The following is an 18877-nucleotide window of genomic DNA, read 5'->3' as shown; positions in this document are numbered from 1 at the left end:
TCAGTTGCCTGAGAATGGAATCGAGCCCAGGTACCTGGCACTGTGAGGTACTGTTGCTAACCACTGAGCTATCGTGGCTGATCTGGTTGTTCTGTGTTCCAGGCTACCCTCAATCACCTTTCACCCTCCTGTTTATCAAGAACCATCTGTGAAGGAAGGTCATTCACCTAAAAATTAGCTTCCTATTTCTAAATGTCTTTCACAAGAGGTTTGTGTTACTTGATGAGTGAGGTTCACATTTATATAGCATTTTCCACATCCACGAGACAGAACAAAAGTTAGTCAAAGAAATACTCTTTGAAGTTGTAAAGTAGGAATCTATATTATGTAGATTCCATAAGCAATAATGTGATAATGACCAGAGAATTTATTTGTCTGATGCTAACTGATGCCTAAATATAAGAAATGGTTAACTCCCCTCACTCCTCTCTGTAAAGAGCGCCTTGTGGTCTTTGACAACCAGCCAATAGGGAAATGGGGCCTGATTTTAGCACTTCATCATAAATACAACATCTCGAACAGTGCAGCACTCCCTCAGTAGTACTGCACTGGAGAGTCTGAAGTTTAACTGCCTGCCAATTGCAAACTGGGCACCACTTCTTGCCTGATAGCACGGTGGCTCAGTGGCTTGCACTACTGCCTTACAGCGCCAGGCACCTGGATTTGATTCCAACCTTAGGTGACTGTCTGTGTGGAGTTTGCACATTTTCTGCATGGATTTCCTCCCACAATCCAAAGCTGTGCACGTTAGGTGAATTGGCCATGCTAAATTGAGAGCGTGTTGCTGGAAAAGCACAGTGGGTCAGGCAGCAAAGAGGAGCAGGAAAATTGATGTTTCAGGCTATAGCCCTTCGTCATTCCTGAAGGGCTCCAGCATGGGACATCGATTTTCCTGCTCCTCCGATGCTGCCTGACCTGCTGTGCTTTTCCAACAACACTCTCTCAACTCTGATCTCCATCATCTGCAGACCTCACTGTCTCCTGGCCATGCTAAATTGTCCATAGTGTTCAGGGATGTGTAGGTTAGGTACATTAGTCAGGGGTGAATGTAGAGGAATGGGTTTGGGTGGGAGGGTCTGTTTCCACGCTGTAGGGAATCTATGAATGGTGTGAGGGCACAAAGGATGCCCTCCGAAAGACCCAACTCCCTTCCCATTCTTTTCCACAGTGATGCTTCAGCTGCTTTCTGTATTTTATAATCAATTTTGTTTTTGGTGAAATAATTAAGAGGGCACCTCTTGTGTTGATGCACCCTCTCCCTGAGTTATCTTTCACTACAGATTGCTGTTCTCTCCTGGAGTTAGCACTCGAGAGTCAGACAGAAAAGGAAAGAGAAAAAAAAGAGAAAGGAGGAAATCAGATCCAAAGCTAAATTTATGAATAGGGATATTAAACTAGATATGTACAATGGCATCACGTCACAGATCTGAGCTTATTATCAGTTGTCAATGTGCCTTGCCATCTAATTCCAGTTTGCTCTTTCCTCTAGATGACACAAAACTCATTTTTCGTCAGAAGGACAACGGTAAGTTTTATAATGATTTACATTTTTAATTTGCTTTCACAATGTATGTTCTTCCATTAACTTTTTTTTCTCATTTTGGGGTTTTTAAACTATTTCTCAAGCTTTATTTTAAAATATTTATGAGAGGTATCCCAGATGCTTATGGGTGTCAGCAAGCATAGCCTTTTTTATAGAGCAAGTTACTGTTATCACCTGCAGGGTGCTATACAAAGAGACAGTAGATGCAGATTCTCCAGGAGTTGTTTTCAGCCAATGTGCTGTGATAGACTGGGTTGTGCTGTCAGAACGTCCCCACGCGTGCTGTGAAATTTTGCACGACAGTATTGAACAGCAATGTCAAACAGACATTGTTTCATCTTAAACCAAACCTACATCAACCAAAATGACAACTCATTAAATTTGTGAAAATTAATCACCAAATTTAAAAAAAAACAAGCTATCAGTCGCTGAACTGAATGCATCAGATTTAGGGCCATGAGTAGTTAGAAATAATTGAGGTAAGCAGATTTTGAAAATGTAGGCGAAAGTGAGGACTGTATCAATATTAGAGTCGAGAGTGTGTTGCTGGAAAAGCACAGCAGGTCAGGCAGCATCCGAGGAGCAGGAGAATCGACGTTTCAGACAAAAGCCCTTCATCATTTTGAAAATGTGTCCGTGCTCATGATCGAAGCTGGTTTATTTTTTTTCTGGTGGATTCGAAACATTAATGCATTTGATCCTTCTTTAGCTTGATGCAAACCTCTCAAGTAAGACCATGACCATAATAAACATGGGAAAATGTGACATTTATGAACAATCCGTACAGCTGAAAAATGTGGGTGTTCTGTGGAATGGTTTGTTTCATTGAAATTTGCTTTGTTATTGAAAGGTTTGGGAGTCACTGCTCTAGTATATTTAAACCAGGTATTGGATATACTTGTACATCTGGGAGGGAGAAATTGCGAGCGTAATGGTTAGAGAGTGGGTCTTACTGCAAAGCTGTTCCAAGCTGTGTGGTATCATACAGCGGTCATACAAACTGGGACTCTGAGTTAGTGAATGGACACACAACCTTGTATAGCAGACAATGACCTTTGTCCTCCTACAGTCCACACCAGTCCTGTTACAGGCATCATTGGCTGTAAATAAAATTTACTTCTTTCTCTCCGTTTTTAAGTTGGGAATGGACCTTGATCTCCTGCTCACCCTTGTATTTTGTTTCATAATTTGCAAGTTACTCGATGCAGGTATTGCCAGCATTTGCCCATCCCTAATTGCTCTGGAAAAGGTGGTGATGAGCCACCTTCTTCTCTTTGTGTTGGTGTAGGTATTTCCGAGCTGCTGAATTCTAGAATCCTGGCCCAGTGACAATGGCGGAATGGTGGTGAAGCTCCAAGCCAGGATGCAGTGTGATTGGAAGTGATGGTAGTGTTCCCATGCATTTGTTGTCTTTGTCTGTCTGAGTGACAGAGGTCGCTGGTGTGGGAGGGGCTGTCAAAGTGCCCTTATCAAGTCTCTGTCATGCATCTTGTGGAGGTTACACAGTGCAGCCACATTGTATTGTTATTGGAGAGAGTGAGTGTTTAAAGTGGTGAGCGAGGTACTGATCAGAGAGCTGCTTTCTTTTTCAAGAAGATGATAAGCTTCCTGAGTGTTGTTGGAGCTGCACAAAGGGCGAGTGGAGCGTATTCCTTCACCCTCCTGGCTTTGCCTTCTCATTAGGGGAAAGGCTTTAGCAAATCAGGAAATGAGTCACTCACCTCTGCTGACCCAATCTTAGCTTCAGTTACTGCTGTCAGTATTTGTGTTTAGGCATTGCAGCTGTCTGTTCAGGGAGGGTTTAGCTCAGTTGGCTGGGTGCTTGGTTAATTAATGCAGAGTGATACTAACAGCATGGGTTCAGATTCCAGCACCAACTGAGGTTACTAGGAAGGGCTCTCCTTCTCAACCACCCCAACCTGAGGTATGGTAACCCCCAGGTTAAACCACCACCAGTCATTTCTTTCTAGTGAGAGAGCAGTATTATGATCTGGTAGACAATGACAATATAATTGTAGCTGGTGTTTATTTGCCTAGGTTTTTATCTTATCAAGCAAAGAACTGTACATTAAAATTCAGCAAAACAAATACCCTTTAATAAATAGGAATATAAAGTTATAGTTGAAGTTTCTCAGTTCCCAGTGTTTGTACAGACAGCTGTGCAGACACAAATGCACATCTTTTTATTTGTTCTCTGCACTCTGTGACACTGCTAAAGGGTATACACCTCAGGAAGGAATTGATCTCTTGTAAACCTGTTTTAGGCTATTACCAAAAATCAAAATGGCTTCTCTTTGGTTTCCTTCTTCAATTCATAGAATAGAAGTTTTCATCAAATACCTACAGTGTGGAAACAGGTCCTTCAGCCCAACAAGTCCACACCGACCCTCCGAAGAGTAACCCACCCAGACACATAACCCTACCCCACTACTCTACATTCACCTCTGATTAATGTACCTAACCTACACGTCCCTGAACACTATGGTCAATTTAGCATGGCCAATTCGCTTGACCTGCACATCTTTGCATTGTGGGAGGAAACCCACACAGACACGGGAGAATGTGCAAACTCCACATAGATAGTCACCTGAGGCTGGAAGCAAATGCAGGTCTCTGGCACAGTGAGGCAGCAGTGCTGATCACTGAGCCACCATGTTTGTGATAGCACTTTATATGAAATGTTGCATTGTCAATTTCCCCTGTGCTGTCTATAATTTTAACTCCCTCTATCAGGACAGGTTCAACATTTTCCCAATTATTCTTCCTATGGGATGTTTTGACTCCAGCAGAGTGTCTTTTCCTGAGGTGATTGTGCTTATGCTATCCCCATAACATAAGAAAATAAGACATGGGTAACATGGCATTGAAAGATCAAACAGATGTTTATTGCTGCCCGCTAATATATACAAATATTACATTCATGAGTGCATCATGTCTGGGCAATTATTAAGCAATTCATTTACAAAGAGTAGCACACTTAACCACAATGTGGCAAGAATTCAGATGTGATGGAGATCATTGTACCCTCAAGTTGCATGCTATGATACAGTGATGATGTCATGAATATGTTTGTTAATTGGTGTTTGCAGTTTTTAAACATATACTGATTGTGGACATAACGTAATGCTTTCCATGGTTCATTGCCATTATTATAGACCCCACCTCAATTCCTGTGGGAACCACCAAGGAGACAATACCCTTTAGGGGAAGCTCAGTTTGGTGACTACATTCAACCACATTGACTGAGTTCAGTTTCGACCCTGGTTGAAATGGTTGCCTTTGAGATTGTGTCATTCCATGAAGCCTTATTTTTTTCCAGGTGACCATGGCCTTGTGAGATTACCAATATGGGCAGCATCTACTGCCCTCCATTGAGATGATTGTTGAGATTGGGCAGGGTGAGTGGGTACCAGATGGGGATACCACAGCCTGCCCTGACTGTCTCACAGCCAGCTGAGACCCTTAAGTGGAGAATTGATGCCCATCCATTGCCACCAGTATTCACCCAGCAACAGGCATGGCAGAGCAGTCATCACTGAAATGCAAGCCCTTCCTTTGTTTGAGTTCCCCACTGTGGTCAGTGCCTGATTGAGTGATCTAATGTTGGGAAGGGCATGACTTGCTAAAGGTCAACCCACTACCTTCACAGCCCCACAGCCATGAGTCCCATTCCATGACCTCTCTCTGCCCCTCCCCCACACACTGGTGACTTTGGCAATCCTTTATGTGGGTACATTACCGATCAGTGCCACTGCTCCCGCTGGCCAGTACCTGCAGTGAACAGCCTCCAGCCTCGGTTGGCCAGCTGTCCTGATAGGGTGAGATTTTGCCCCTTGACCCAGGGAAAGGGGCAGCACTGGCAGCTTTGTCCAAAACGTCGCTCTAGGAGGATCTTTCCAGCTCTCCCATCAGTGAGTGAGATCCCACGACCTCGATTCAATGCTACTCATGATATTGAGGTAGGTATAGAGATGGAGGTGAAAGTGAGGACTGCAGATGCTGGAAACCAGAGTCTAGATTAGAGTGATGCTGGAAAAGCACAGCAGGTCAGGCAGCATCTGAGGAGCAGGAAAATCGACGTTTCGGGCAAAAGCTCTTCATCACGAATGAAGGTGCCTTACAACATTGTTGTTAGTCCTTGGTTAAATTGTTGGGATGTAATAATGAGATACTGAAATCAGTAAGCAAAAAATAATCTAGGTTTTATCTTCACTACCAAACAAAATGGGTCGAATCTTTGTTTTCCATTCAGGGTGAGGCAGCACTGGACGCGAAGATACCAATTACAATCAATCAAATTGCACATCTTACAGGCCAAGACCTGGCTGGCTGGTTTTGAATCATTATCTGCTCATTAGTTGTGCAGATCTGGTATTTCTCCACAAAAATGCAGCATTAAAAACATTGGGAACAGAGAAGTGACCCTGTTGCCCAGAGAATTCTATTCCTGTCCTAGACTGACAAAAGTTAGTTCACACTCCAGCAACGCTGGTCTTTGCAATTCCTCCACCACCTCTCTGTCTTTTCCCTTTCCTCTCTCCTTTTACTCAACTTTGAACGTTTGCCATTCCCCTTTGATGTTCGTCCCTTTCTCACAGAGTTTTATTTTCTCGTTGGTGTAAAGTTCTTTGGGAATCCTCTTTTTGTGTGCAAGGACCATTATGAAAGTTTGAAGCATGGCTATTGTCGTTCACTTCTCCCACTCTCTTCCTCGTCATATTCCTCAATTCCTTCTGTTATACGTAACGGAGGGTAAGTGAAGTGAAAACCCAATTCCCCTTGCTTGCTGTAGGCAATTTGTGTTCTGTTTTGCTGTGGTATGACCATGTGTCTGGGAGGTTAAACACACACAATGGCAATCTCGTTCCTCTCTCTCTCTATCTCTCTCTCTCTCTGCCACACTGACCAGAGCAAATTAGCTCTTCCTCACTGGTGGTGTTGTCTGTCTAAGTGTTGCCCATTGTCTGATGTAGAGAATGCTGGTGCCAGATGTCCAACTTAAATGATACCTTTGTTGTTCCCATTCCATTTTTCACTGGCATAGATTGCAGCTGGTGCGCCAATGGATGTCAGGGCCATCTTGATGGTGTTGGTGCCCACACCATGTGGAAGCTTTGGAAGATCGATGTAACTTTGTCGGTTTCTGCATGAAAACCTGTCTCTACGTCACGCTCCTTGAAGATGTTGCATCCTCACTTGGGGAAGTGATCGATGTCCTCAAAGCTCTCTTGCCTGATGGTGATGGGATGGTCTTTTTGCCATTCAGTCATTATTGCCTTGGTTTTGATGCAGATAATGCATAGACCAACCCTGGAGTTGCTAGTCTCAAATCTATTGGTCGTGCTGTGGAACAAACACTTCTGCAGGAAGACGAGGTTTTCTGAAAAATCAATGTCAGTCAATTGTTGGCAGATTCCAAATTCTGTGACATGCCTTTCTCATGATTAATGAAAAGGAAAGGAATGGTAAGAGTTTGCAACCTTTCTCAAGAAGGCTGTAGTGCCCCTGCTAGTCTCAATGTAGCTGCTAGTTTCAAGGCATAAGCCTTTGAAGGTGGCGATGTCCCACTCCAGAACACTCCTGTAATGTACTGCCAATGGCTGCAATCCAAAACTTCCTTAAGATCAATTAAGTTTATAACAAATGGCTTCTGATATTCAAAGTTCTGTTGTAAGGGTAAGGAGGGTGTTCCCGATGGTCGGTGCATCCAGAACCAGGGTCAAAAACCAAAAGAGAAAATGCTGGAAAATCTCAGCAGGTCTGGCAGCATCTGTAAGGAGAGAAAAGAGCTGTCGTTTCGAGTCTAACTGACCCTTTTTCAAAGATTCCAACATCCACAGTAATTTGCTTTTACCAGGGGTCACAGTTTGAGGATATGGAGTGGACCATTTAGGACGGAGATGAAGAGCGATTTCTTCACCCAGAGAGTGGTGAGCCTGGGGAATTCATTACCACAGGAAGTAGTTGATGCCAAAACATTGTATTCAAGAGGCGGCTAGATATAGCACTTGGGGTGAATGGGATCAAAAGTTATGGGGAGAAAGCAGGAGTAGGTTATTGAGTTGGACGATCAGCCATGATCATGATGATGGCCTCCTCCTGTTCCTATCTTCTACGTTGCTATGATGATCCTGAATGTAAATATCACAACATGATCTGATACCCTCAGAGGGCTGCCTGGTCAAAATCATGGATAGCATCTATTTCCGTTTCCAGTCTATGCTCAGTACCTTGCAATTGGACCTTGCCTGTCTATTTGTTGCAGATGTACTCCTCATCTCTAGTCATCGTGGACATCCACTGCAGTTCAGATCGAGGTGATTAGATTCCTGAACTTTGTTATGATGGAGTTCTTGCCATGTTTCAGTAGCTTTGCTGGCACCTTGCTGATCTCTGATGGCCTGAGGTTCTTCAGAATATTGATAGTTCTTTGAACCTCTGATGTGAACATTTCTCCCAGGCTGGTGCTTGGCTGGCGTTTATTAATAATGAATGTGGAGTTAGGGCGAGGCAGACCCCTAGTTCCACTTCAATAAGGGATAGTGCAAAGGGAAAGTTATCACTATTTAGCTTGTCATAGAAGCAACAAACAGTCTTTGCAGGTCTGATGAGGATGGAAATCTTTTAAAATTCTGAACTTTAATGTAGATGAGTTCTGATAGCTGGAATTGAAATCTGAGGATAATAGTGGGATTTCTTCTCTGACATTAATGTTCAGCAGGTCATGAAGGTAGGCACTTGTGGCTTTTGTACCAGGAGACTACATTTTTTACAGATGGACCTGGTATTTTGAAATCAAATTGGGAGCCTTTTAAACACTTTACACCCGTCCATGTCTTAAAATACAGAACGATACAGCCTTGTTAGTGCTGATGCTCATACAGGCTTCATTGCTCACTTGCAGACTGCCCGGCCCCTTTCTGAATCTGGACTTTGAAACTCATTAGCTCAGGCAGGTTTCAGTCATATGGCCAGTACAGGTCTTGTCCAGTTGGAATGATTTAACTAAAAGCTACTGCTGTACAATGGGCGTAATGAATGAGATCTTTACACTTGCTAAAAATGAATCGGTTTCTGCCTACTCATTGTTAGGGCTCCAACTCAGAGCCATGGAGTCTGCACTTATGTTTTCGGCGAATCTCCAAACAATAGCAAGTATAAATTCCACAGAGAGGATGTGTCTAATTATGCAACTTCTCAGGGGATACCATCCCACACAAGACAATCTAATTAGGAACTTTCTGGAAGCTTGATCGTCTGTTGGTATTGCAAAGGTCACCTGATCCTTGGCAACCACCTTAGCATTCCATCAGTGTCCATTTTAAAATATTTATGACCGTTCCAGAAGCTTCTATTTGAACACATAGACTTTTTAAAGTTACGAGTAGGATAAGGCTGCACTGGGTATGACACATCGCTCTCAAGACTCTGTATCTACTCAAGAAACACAGAGATGCTGTCTGGCAGCATCTGTGGAGAGAAAAACAGAGTATGACTCCCAGGTTTGAAACATTAACTCTGTTTTCTCTCCATACATAGTGCCAGACCTGCTGAGATTCTCTACTGTTTTCTGTGCTTGTTTCAGATTTCCAGCATCCACAGTATTTTGGCTTTATTGTACCTACTTAATCCTGTTGTATATGTTTTTACTGGCTGTTTTAATGGCTTTTGTGATACGCGTGGTAATAAATTATTGCAGTGCAGAAATTGAGCCTATCTTACTTTGGAGATGTTGGTTGAGATCGAACACTGTTGGTGTAAGTTAAAACTGTCTCTAGCCAAATTGGATAAATGCTTTAATTACATTTCTAATACTAGTTTTTCTTGCCACATATTAGGTTACACAATAAACTACTTTTTTTCTTCTGCGAACAATATATTTTTCTTAACTCAAGTCTTCTACTCTGCTGGCAAGCCCAAAACCGTGTGGCTAACACAACAGTCTTATGGGTTCACGTAGCTGTTGTCAGGAAGAATGGTGAGATTAGCTCCCTTGATAATTATGTTTTGGATTCCTGCTGTGTGCTGTTCAGTGCAGTACATAGAGTTCAGGCAGCTTGAATTTTCCACTATTGTTTTGGACTATTAATCTCCGGCTGCAGAGAGATTGGACAGCGAGTGACGGCAAAAATCTGCTTTCTCCCTACCTCTGAGGCAAGATTCATTGATAGCTTTGTGCCAATGTCTGTCCAACAGTTTGCAATGGACACGTTCATTGCACACGATCTCAGAGATATTTTGCAGAACTCCCCAAGGTAGAATCAGAGTGACAGATGCAATCTCTCCAAAAGACCACAGCACACGCGGGAGGTATCAGACACACAGGGAAGTACAAAGAGAAAAATGATGGCACCGACAGCAATACAAAAACAGATCAAATTGAAATAAATGCAAGACAAATCAAAAAGGACACAAATTGTTTATTTTCTCCTCTCTCCCTCATCTCCTCGCTCCTTCTCATGGCCCCTACACCTCCCCACCTCCCTTAACAAAGATCTTAGAGGAACAATACCAATAGAATGTTACAGAGATAATTAGATCTTGTTGAATGATGTAGATTTGATTCCCTACAGTGCAGGAACAGGCACTTCGGCCCAACCAGTCCACACCGACCCTCCAAAGAGTAGCCCACCCAGACCCATTTCCCTCTGACTAATGCACCTAGCACTATGGGCAATTTAGCATAGCCAGTTCACCTAACCTGCACATTTTTGGACTGTGGGAGAAAACCCACACAGACACAGGGAGAATGGGTAAACTCCACACAGATGGCCACCTAAGGCTGGAATCAAACCTAGGACCCTGGTACTGTGAGGGAGCAGTGCTAACCACTGAGCCACCGTGTACATTCCAGGAAAAGTATAAGTGATAGAAAGCTTTGGATAGATAAAGCCAGTTTAGAGCAGATGCTAGAGAGGAAAGAGATCACGAAGCCTAGATGGGAAGATGATGGCCATCCACTATTGGATTGTTTCACCAAGAGAAAAGCCTCTACAGAGACACTTTTGAAAGTTTTAGAACAATGATGTCTCACTTTGTAACAGTGGAATCTGAGGCTGTGAGTTTTTATGTTCTTGCACTCTTGTATAAATACAATTACCTTTTCCTTAAAAGAGTTAGAAATGCAGGTCTCTTTAAAGATCAAATGGAAGACATTTTCTAATTAACGTGTTCATTGATATTACATTACACCTTTGGAGCAGGTGGGACTTGAACCTTTCTGTCCTAGTCCAGAGGGGGAAATACTATGATTGCATCACAAAAGCCCACTAAGAGTCAGATGTTTGCCTCTGTCACACAAACAGTGTTTACCATTTGTTAAACTGATCATTGGGTTTTATTCCATTTAAGAAATAATTGAATTCTTCCCCAGTGGGAAGTTGACTTCTGGGCAGGGAAAGAGTCCAGAAAGGAGAGATGAAAAATGGTGTTAATGCTAAATTATAAATTGTAATTTTCTGGAAGTCTTTTCCTATTTTATTCAGCATATTTAAACGGACGAACATGAACAGAGAGGACAGAGAGATGGACAAAAAGAGACGGATTAAAACGGGGTTTGTTTTTGAAGAAAGAAAGAAATTATGGGAAGCAGTTTACAAAGGAGAGACAGATTTATTTTGGAAGTGAAGAAGTTGACTCAGTAAGATGTTAGAGAGGTCAGTTCCCAACGCTGTTCAATGTATTGCTGTTTTAGGTTTGAGATGCTTAATTTTTTGTGGCAAAATATTCATGAAAAAAATATCAAATTCACATCTCTGCCTCTCACAATGATTTGAGTTGGTTTGTAATTTAATTAATTTGGATTGTTCTTGACTGTACAAGATCTTGGCTTAAAGAGCACAAAGTCTTCAGTAAATATACAACATCAACAAACTGTGTGGCGAGCCTTTGAAAAAGCAGAGGAAACTGAATGGGGTGTTTAATAGCTTAAAAATGTGTTGCTGGAAAAGCGCAGCAGGCCAGGCAGCATCAAAGGAACAGGAGAACAGGATTCCTGAAGAAGGGCTTATGCCCGAAACGTCGATTCTCCTGCTCCTTTGATGCTGCCTGACCTGCTGCGCTTTTCCAGCAACACATTTTTAAGCTCTGATCTCCAGCATCTGCAGTCCTCACTTTCTTCCGGGGATTTTAATAGTCAATCAGTTTGAAATTGTACATTTCAAAGTTTTGTTCGAAGTTCTGAAGTTGACATGTGCCTACTTTTGTTTCTCTGTCCCTTATGTCTCTCTCTCTTTCCATCCCTGCTAACACTTTGGCCTAATAATAATTGTCTCTTTGGGTAAAATTATGATAGGAGCAGTGGAACCTAGTCAATAAGATTTGCAAAGAGAAAACGTATGTTTACAAAGAATTGCCAAGTTGTGGAAGCTTGTATTAATCATGTTTGAAATAAAAGTGGAAACTTCAATCACATGTGGCTTTCTTCAGGCTGAGGTGATGCCAGGAGCCAGTGACTTACTGATCTCTGTTTACAGCCAGTGCAGCTATCCTGCATGATGTTTTAAATTGATAACAAGATCCCTTTTAAAGTCCTGTTTGCCACAAGCCTCAGTTCTTTCAAATTGGTCTTATGATTCTTTCATTGCAAATTTGACATCACGCTAGCAAAAAGTTTATGAATAAATTTTTAGTGCAAAGAGTACTCATCAAAGATTCGAGAAACCTAAATGTGACGGATATGGGAGAAAAGTACTTTTGAAGCTAGAATTTGATGGAACTGCTTCAAGAACTGGCCTTTTGAAGTTTATCTTTTCATCTTGCAACATTTTTCTTTTCATGTTTGCACTGACTTTAATTTCATTTAAAAAAAAGGAAGTGCTAATTCGGAGCTGGATCCTGAACTCTGAACCTTTTCTGGCTGCAGAGCTTCAAACTTGGAGGAAAGTCTCTTGGATAAGAGGTTGGCCAGTTAGGGTTGAGTTTAGGAGAAATTCCGTCACTCAGAGACTTGTGCCTTTTGGGAATAATCCTCCACTCCCTAGACATCAATGCGTGCCCAGTCATTGAGAATATTGAAGGGTGGAATGTTTTTAGAATCCAAGAGTTGGAGATAGTGTGGAAAAGTGGCGTTTGACTCAATATTATTGAATAGCTGTGATGGCTTGAGGAGCTGTGTGGTCTCTCAATCTCCTGTTTCTTATATTTTTATAGTCATGACATTCACATGCACACCTTAAATGTAACTGTTGCTTATTGTACTGTTTCACTGGCTAGACTTCCCCTTTAGTTATTGGAAAAGTCTCCATTAGTGCAATATTGGTTCCCTTTCATAGTATAGATTCATACTGCCCTGACAGAGGCCACTCAGTCATTATACTTGTTCTATTTCGTTAGAGGGGAATATCATGGTGGTACAATGATGCTGTCACAGGTCTAGCAGTTCTGAGGCCCAGGCAAATGATGGAGACATGAATTCACATCAAAATTCAATATATTAAAAAATCTGGAACAGAATGATGATCTCCATAATTGTAGTTAAAAAAATCACCAAACACCTGGTTATAATCCAACAGGTTTATTTAAAGTACAAGCTTTCAGAGCACTGCTCCTTCATCAGGTAGCCAGTAGGGTTGGATCATAGGACACAGAATTTACTGTAAAATACAAGGACCAGCAGTTCGAAAGCTGGTACTTCCAAATATACCTATTGGACTATAACCTGGTGTTGTGTGAGTTTTAACTTTGTCCACCCCAGTCCAACACCGGCACCTCCACATCAGTAATTGTCACCATTATACCACCATCGATTGTTTCAAATAAAACCCATCTGGTTTACTAATGTCCTTGAGGGAAGGAAATCTGCTGTCTTTCCCTGATCTGGCCAACACATGACTCCAGACAAAGGGTAAGGTGGTTGACTCTCATCTGATCTCAAGGATACTTAGGAATGGGCAACAAATGCTGACATTTTCAGTGAGGCCCATGTGCCATGAGTTGAGGATTATCAGATTAATCATGACATCATTGAATAGTGGAGGAGACTCGATGGGCTGAATGGCCTACTTCTGTTCCTTATCTTATGGTTTCCTGGTCTTAATTTATCTGCCTTCATAAATCCCTACAGTGCAGAAAGAGGCCATTTGGCCCATCAAGTCTACACAGCCCCTCTGAAGAGCATTCCACCTGTCCACCTTATCCCTATAACCCTGCATTTCCCATGGCCAATCTACCTAACCTGCACATCCCTGGGCACCAAGGGGCAAATTAGCATGGCCAATCCACCTAACCTGCACATCTTGGATTTTGGATTTTAAAAACATTAGTATCCCATTCCTGTTCTATCCTAGGGTCTTGCAAATTGTTCCTTTCAAGAAACAAAATTCCTTTTTCAAAGTTATTGCCTCCACCACTCTGTTCAGCAGTGCATGCTGGATCAGAATAACTCAAGTACTTCATTTGAGACCTTTAATCAACCTATTCAAGTGTGTTATGATACATGTATGGAGCAGGCAGGACCTGAACCCAGGCCTCCAGACTGAGGGACACTACCACTGTGCCACAAGAATACCGATATGTCATTGCATTTGCTTCCATTCTATTTGATTCACTTGCGTTCAATTACCTGAATCTGATTCTGAGGTACGATACAAATTGGAAAGATCACTATCTGTGGCTGCATTGGGCTGGAACTTAATTGTTTGAGAAGTGGGAGCCATGATTGAGAGTCACCCTGCCTCCAGCCAGCTCCAATCTCGGAATCATGTTAAAGCACGAGATCCTTTCCCCTCTGTGGAGAAAGGCCAAAAGGTCAAATCTCAACATCAAAGAATTCACTGATTAGAGTATTTTGGAAAAGGTAGGGATGGGCTTGCATTGAAAGAAGGCAACTCGGAGAGAGGAAGTAACAGGACTGGTCTAGAGAAGAATAATCTGGAACACTGCTTCAGGGTGTACCAGAATACCAGGACATCAGGTAAAATGGTGAGAGGAATGTTGGCAACAAGTTTCAGGCACATACAGGAAAGGTCTGCATTTTCTGAAGAAGTCAGAAGTCACACGACACCAGGTTATAGTCCAACAGGTTTATTTGAAACCACAAGCTTTTAGAGCACTGCCCCTTTGTCAGCTGATTTTCAATAAACCTGTCGAACTAGGACCTTGCCTATCCCAGTCCAACACCAGCATCTCCACAACATGGCTTCCATCTTCTGAAGAAATGAAGGAATTAGAGGTCTAAAAGATGAATAATAAGATTGTTGTAGAAACTAGGGATTTCAAAATAACTGAAGGGAGTGAGGAAAGCTTCAGGACAAAATAAACTTATCATAATTTCAAGGATGTAGGTGCCAGCAATTGGCTTTAAGTGCTTACCTCCTCAATGATTCCTTTCCTCCCAAATGTGATCATATGCAGTAAATAAAACCTTGAAACTAAAACCAACTGGATGCAGAGACTGATTTGGCTTCATACTGCTTACAGATGCAATCTTTTATTGGAGGGATTCCTTCAGCTGTAACCACAAGCTGTGCAATATCTGATAAATCCCTGTTCCCGATAATCCTTGTTTTTCTTGGCAGCTGTCAGATCCATGTGCCAGGAACTCTGTCAACCAGGCTGTTTTTGTGTAATTCACCAAATGGTGTTGTTTCTAGGCTTGGCAAGAGCCAAATTCATCCACGTGTGTGTGAAGCTCGCATTAGGATCAATTTCACTCCCTGTGATTGATTGTTCATTGATCTCTCAGGTTTCTAGGCTTGCAAGCAATGGTCTCTTTGTACCAAACATGAAACTGGGAATGTTTCAAAATGCAAAGAGTGGGGCAGGTGGAACATTGGTTGGTGGGATCGGGGGTGTTAACCGATGACTTAACGCACTACTGTTTTTGTCTTAAGGAATCGGGCTAAAATCCAACACAGATCACCGTGGCTCAGTGGTTAGCACTGCTGCCTCACAGGGACCTGGGTTTGATTCCAGCCTCAAACGACTGTCTGTGTGGAGTTTGCACATTCTACCCGTGTCTGCGTGAGTGTCCTCTGGGTGCTCTGGTCTCGTCCCACAATCCAAAGATGTGCGAGTTAGGTGAATTGACCATGCTAAATTGCCCATAGTCCAGGGATGTGTAGGTTAGGTGCATTAGCCGGGGTAAATGTAGAATACTAGGGTGGGTTACTCTTTGGAGGGTCGGTGTGGACTTGTTGGGTCGAATGGCCTGTTCCAACACTGTAGGGATTCAATGAGACAAGACTGCTATTTGTAGTGAGGCCAGTATTTGTTGCACACCCCTAATTGCTCTTGAAGTGAATGGCCTTGCTCAGCTATTTCAGAGGGCAATTAAGAGTCACCCACATTGTTGTGCGCCTGGAGTCACATGGGCCAGACCGAGTAAGGATGGCAGATTCCCTTCACAAATGACATTTAAGTGTGAGCATATATAAAAAAGAATACATCTAAGTTCTTAGACATATGGGTAAAATTGAATTGATGACTTGTCCAACCTGCCCTGAGAAGTTGCTGATGAACCTTCTTAAAGCTTTGCAGTCCAGGAGCAACTTCATAACTGTCCAAGTTAAACTTCATCAGCCATTGACCATACTGATGTCATTTGTCCAAGTCAGGTTGTTGTACCTGAAAGACCTTCTCTGATTCGCTGCCCTTCGAAGTCTGTGTCAACTGCAAATTTAAATCTAGGTTGTTGCTGTGAATGGGAGATAAGAAGGGTTCCAGCTTTTCGCCTTCAGTGACCCTACTCAACATTTTCTACTTCCTTTCCAATATAATTCCCCAAACAAACACCAGGCCAATCCCTGCACCAGCGCATATACATTCTCAGTTACGAACCTTTCTACGTACTGCTTAGTTGAGACTGAGACCCAGCTTTATCAGAAAGCACATGGGTTAACCAGCTTAATATGTCATGGGTGATCCAACCTCAGCTATTCTCAGACTCTAGGAGAAAGTGACAACTGCAGATGCTGGAGATCAGAATCAAAAAGGGTGGTGCTGGAAAAGTACAGCAGGTCAGGCAGCATCCGAGGAACAGGAAAGTCAACATTTCGGGCATAAGCCCTTCATCTTCTCATAGCCTGGTCAACCTTGCTGCTTCCACATAGTCTCATCTGAAAGTTTGTTGCCTATGTCCTAACTCACTCAGAAACCTGTTCACCTCTCATTCCTGTGTCCAATGAGCTCAGTCAGGCTGATCCCAATCTGGCAATGTCACCACCTTTAAAACTTTTGACTTTCTTTTCCAATCCCCCCATGACCTTCCTATCTGTGCAGTTCCCTGAAGACTGATAACTGTCTCAGATTTCTGCTCCCCCCTCCATTTGTGATCTCTAGTGTGTCACCAGTTTTCATCTCTCCAGCATTGGGGTCTGTGGCCTCACCCACTGAATCCCAAATTCTGGAATTCCGTCATTGCATCTCTCCATTTTGCTACCTCTCTGTATTCCTTTAACATGCCCCTTAAAATGTGCCTCTTTGATGAAACTTTCCGGAAATCTCCTGAGGAGATTCTATCAAATTGCACTTCATCGCTGTCCCGCGAATAACCATGGGGCATATTTTATGACTTTGAAGATACTATTTAATGCAGGTTGATGCTGTTGAGTCTGAGTTTCTCAGTCTTTATACAATGCCTCATGTCAGATAATCAATGTAATTACAGTCATGTTACTCATTAACTCATAAGACAAACAATCCCAACTAAAATCCTATTTTAAAGCCACCTCAAGTTTGCAACACACGTGCCAGATAGACCTGTTCCTGGGATTTCCCAAATAATCTGCTCCTAATTTGAATCATGGCACTGCACTTAAATGTCAAGCAGGCATTTCGCCACATGAAGAGAAGGAAAAAATAACTAGTGTGCCAATAATAGGGCCTTTTTCTTTGGCTGGAATAACTCTGGCTCCTAAAAACATTTCCTTGCCTTCTGTTGCCAGAGAGCACACAAGCGAGAGGGAACAGCCTGAAATGTCAGCTGAACAGAGGGAGAACAGCCAATCCTTGGAGGACAATAGATGAAGACAGGGTGGAAAGCCAAGGACGTGCTGGGGGGAGACGTACATGGGTTCCAAAGCCATATTATGAGTACTATCGAAATAATCTGTCAGTACCCATTGGATGATTTCCCGCCATTGCTACTCATTCTGTAACATGGTGTGGACATCAGTGAAGAGGCCAGCATTACCTATTACCCTATTTGCCCCAAAATTGAGAGGATATCTGGGCCATTCCTTAAGGCAGTCAAATGTCTACCGTAATGCTGTGGGCCTCAAGTCACTTACCATCCAAACCAAGTAAAGGATGGCAGATTTCCTTCTGGCCCTGTTTTTAGAAGAATCAGTGATAGTTTTATGGTCCCCACTACTGAGGCTAGCTTTCAATTCCAGATTTCTTTTGTTTTAACTCACTTGAGGGATGTGGGTGTCACTGGCTGGACCAGCATGTATTGCCCATCCCTTAAGAAAGTGGTGGTGAGCTGCTTTCTCGAACTGCTGCAGCCCACATACTGTTGGTTGACCCACAGTACTGTGAGAGAGCGGGTCGCAGGATTTTGATCCAGTGAAATTGAACATATGTTGATACATTTCCAAATCCAGATGGGGAGAGGCTTGGGGTTGGTGGTGTTTCCCATACATCTGCTGTCCTTGTCCTTAATGAATTGGCTGAATAAGTTGCACTTTGGCTGTAATCAACAGCATGGTGGTTCAATGGTTAGCACTGTTGCTTCACAGCACCAGCGTCCCAGGTTCAATTCTAGCCTCAGGTAGCTGTTCGTGCATCTTTTCCTGTGTATGCGTGGGTTTCCTCCCACAGTCCAAAGATGTGCAGTTCAGGTGAATTGACCTTGCTAAATTGCCCATGGTGGTAGGTGCATCAGTTAGAGGGAAATGGGTCTGGGTGGGTTACTCTTCAGAAGGTCGGTGTGGACTTGTTGGGCTGAAGGGCCTGTTTCCACACTGTAGGGAACCTAACCCAATCTTAAATTTAACCAGCTGCCATAGTGGGATTTGAACCCATTTCCACAGGCGCTTACCTGGGCCTCAGGACGACTATTATCATGACATTACCGCCATGTCACCGTATCTATTCCAATCCTGTGAAGCCACACTGACTTCAAATGTTTGCCTTCAGTATATCTCTTCCCAAGGAGAAGTTAACATTTCAAGCCAGTTATTGAATCAGTTATCCGGGCAAAAAGCAGGTCAGTCAGTTAATCAATACCAATTCTGAGTTCTTCTTTCGGGATTTAGTTACATTAGAGTAAATTGGGTTAAGACAGACTTAGACCCTAATTCTTAATCACAAGGGATTGTGATTCATTGACAATTAATTATTATGTTGTTGCCTCAGGCACTATGGCTAGGACACTTAAACCTGTCCAAATGA

At 42.8% G+C, this 18877-nt stretch overlaps 1 protein-coding gene across 1 annotated transcript in view; it reads left to right on the top strand.

Annotated features, from left to right (window-relative positions):
• Positions 1–18877, top strand: part of LOC122539786 (plexin domain-containing protein 1-like) — a 276627-nt gene that overhangs the window by 209216 nt on the left and 48534 nt on the right. Inside the window, exon 12 of the mRNA XM_043674842.2 lies at positions 1490–1525. Coding sequence (XP_043530777.1) covers positions 1490–1525 — 36 coding nt within the window. The remainder of the gene's footprint in view (positions 1–1489; positions 1526–18877) is intronic.

The sequence above is a fragment of the Chiloscyllium plagiosum genome, unplaced genomic scaffold (genome assembly GCF_037043375.1).
Source record: "Chiloscyllium plagiosum isolate Xiang-an unplaced genomic scaffold, Cpla_swu_hap1 HiC_scaffold_32, whole genome shotgun sequence".
In the NCBI taxonomy this organism is placed as follows: domain Eukaryota; kingdom Metazoa; phylum Chordata; class Chondrichthyes; order Orectolobiformes; family Hemiscylliidae; genus Chiloscyllium; species Chiloscyllium plagiosum.
This window is presented reverse-complemented; position numbering and strand designations above follow the sequence as displayed.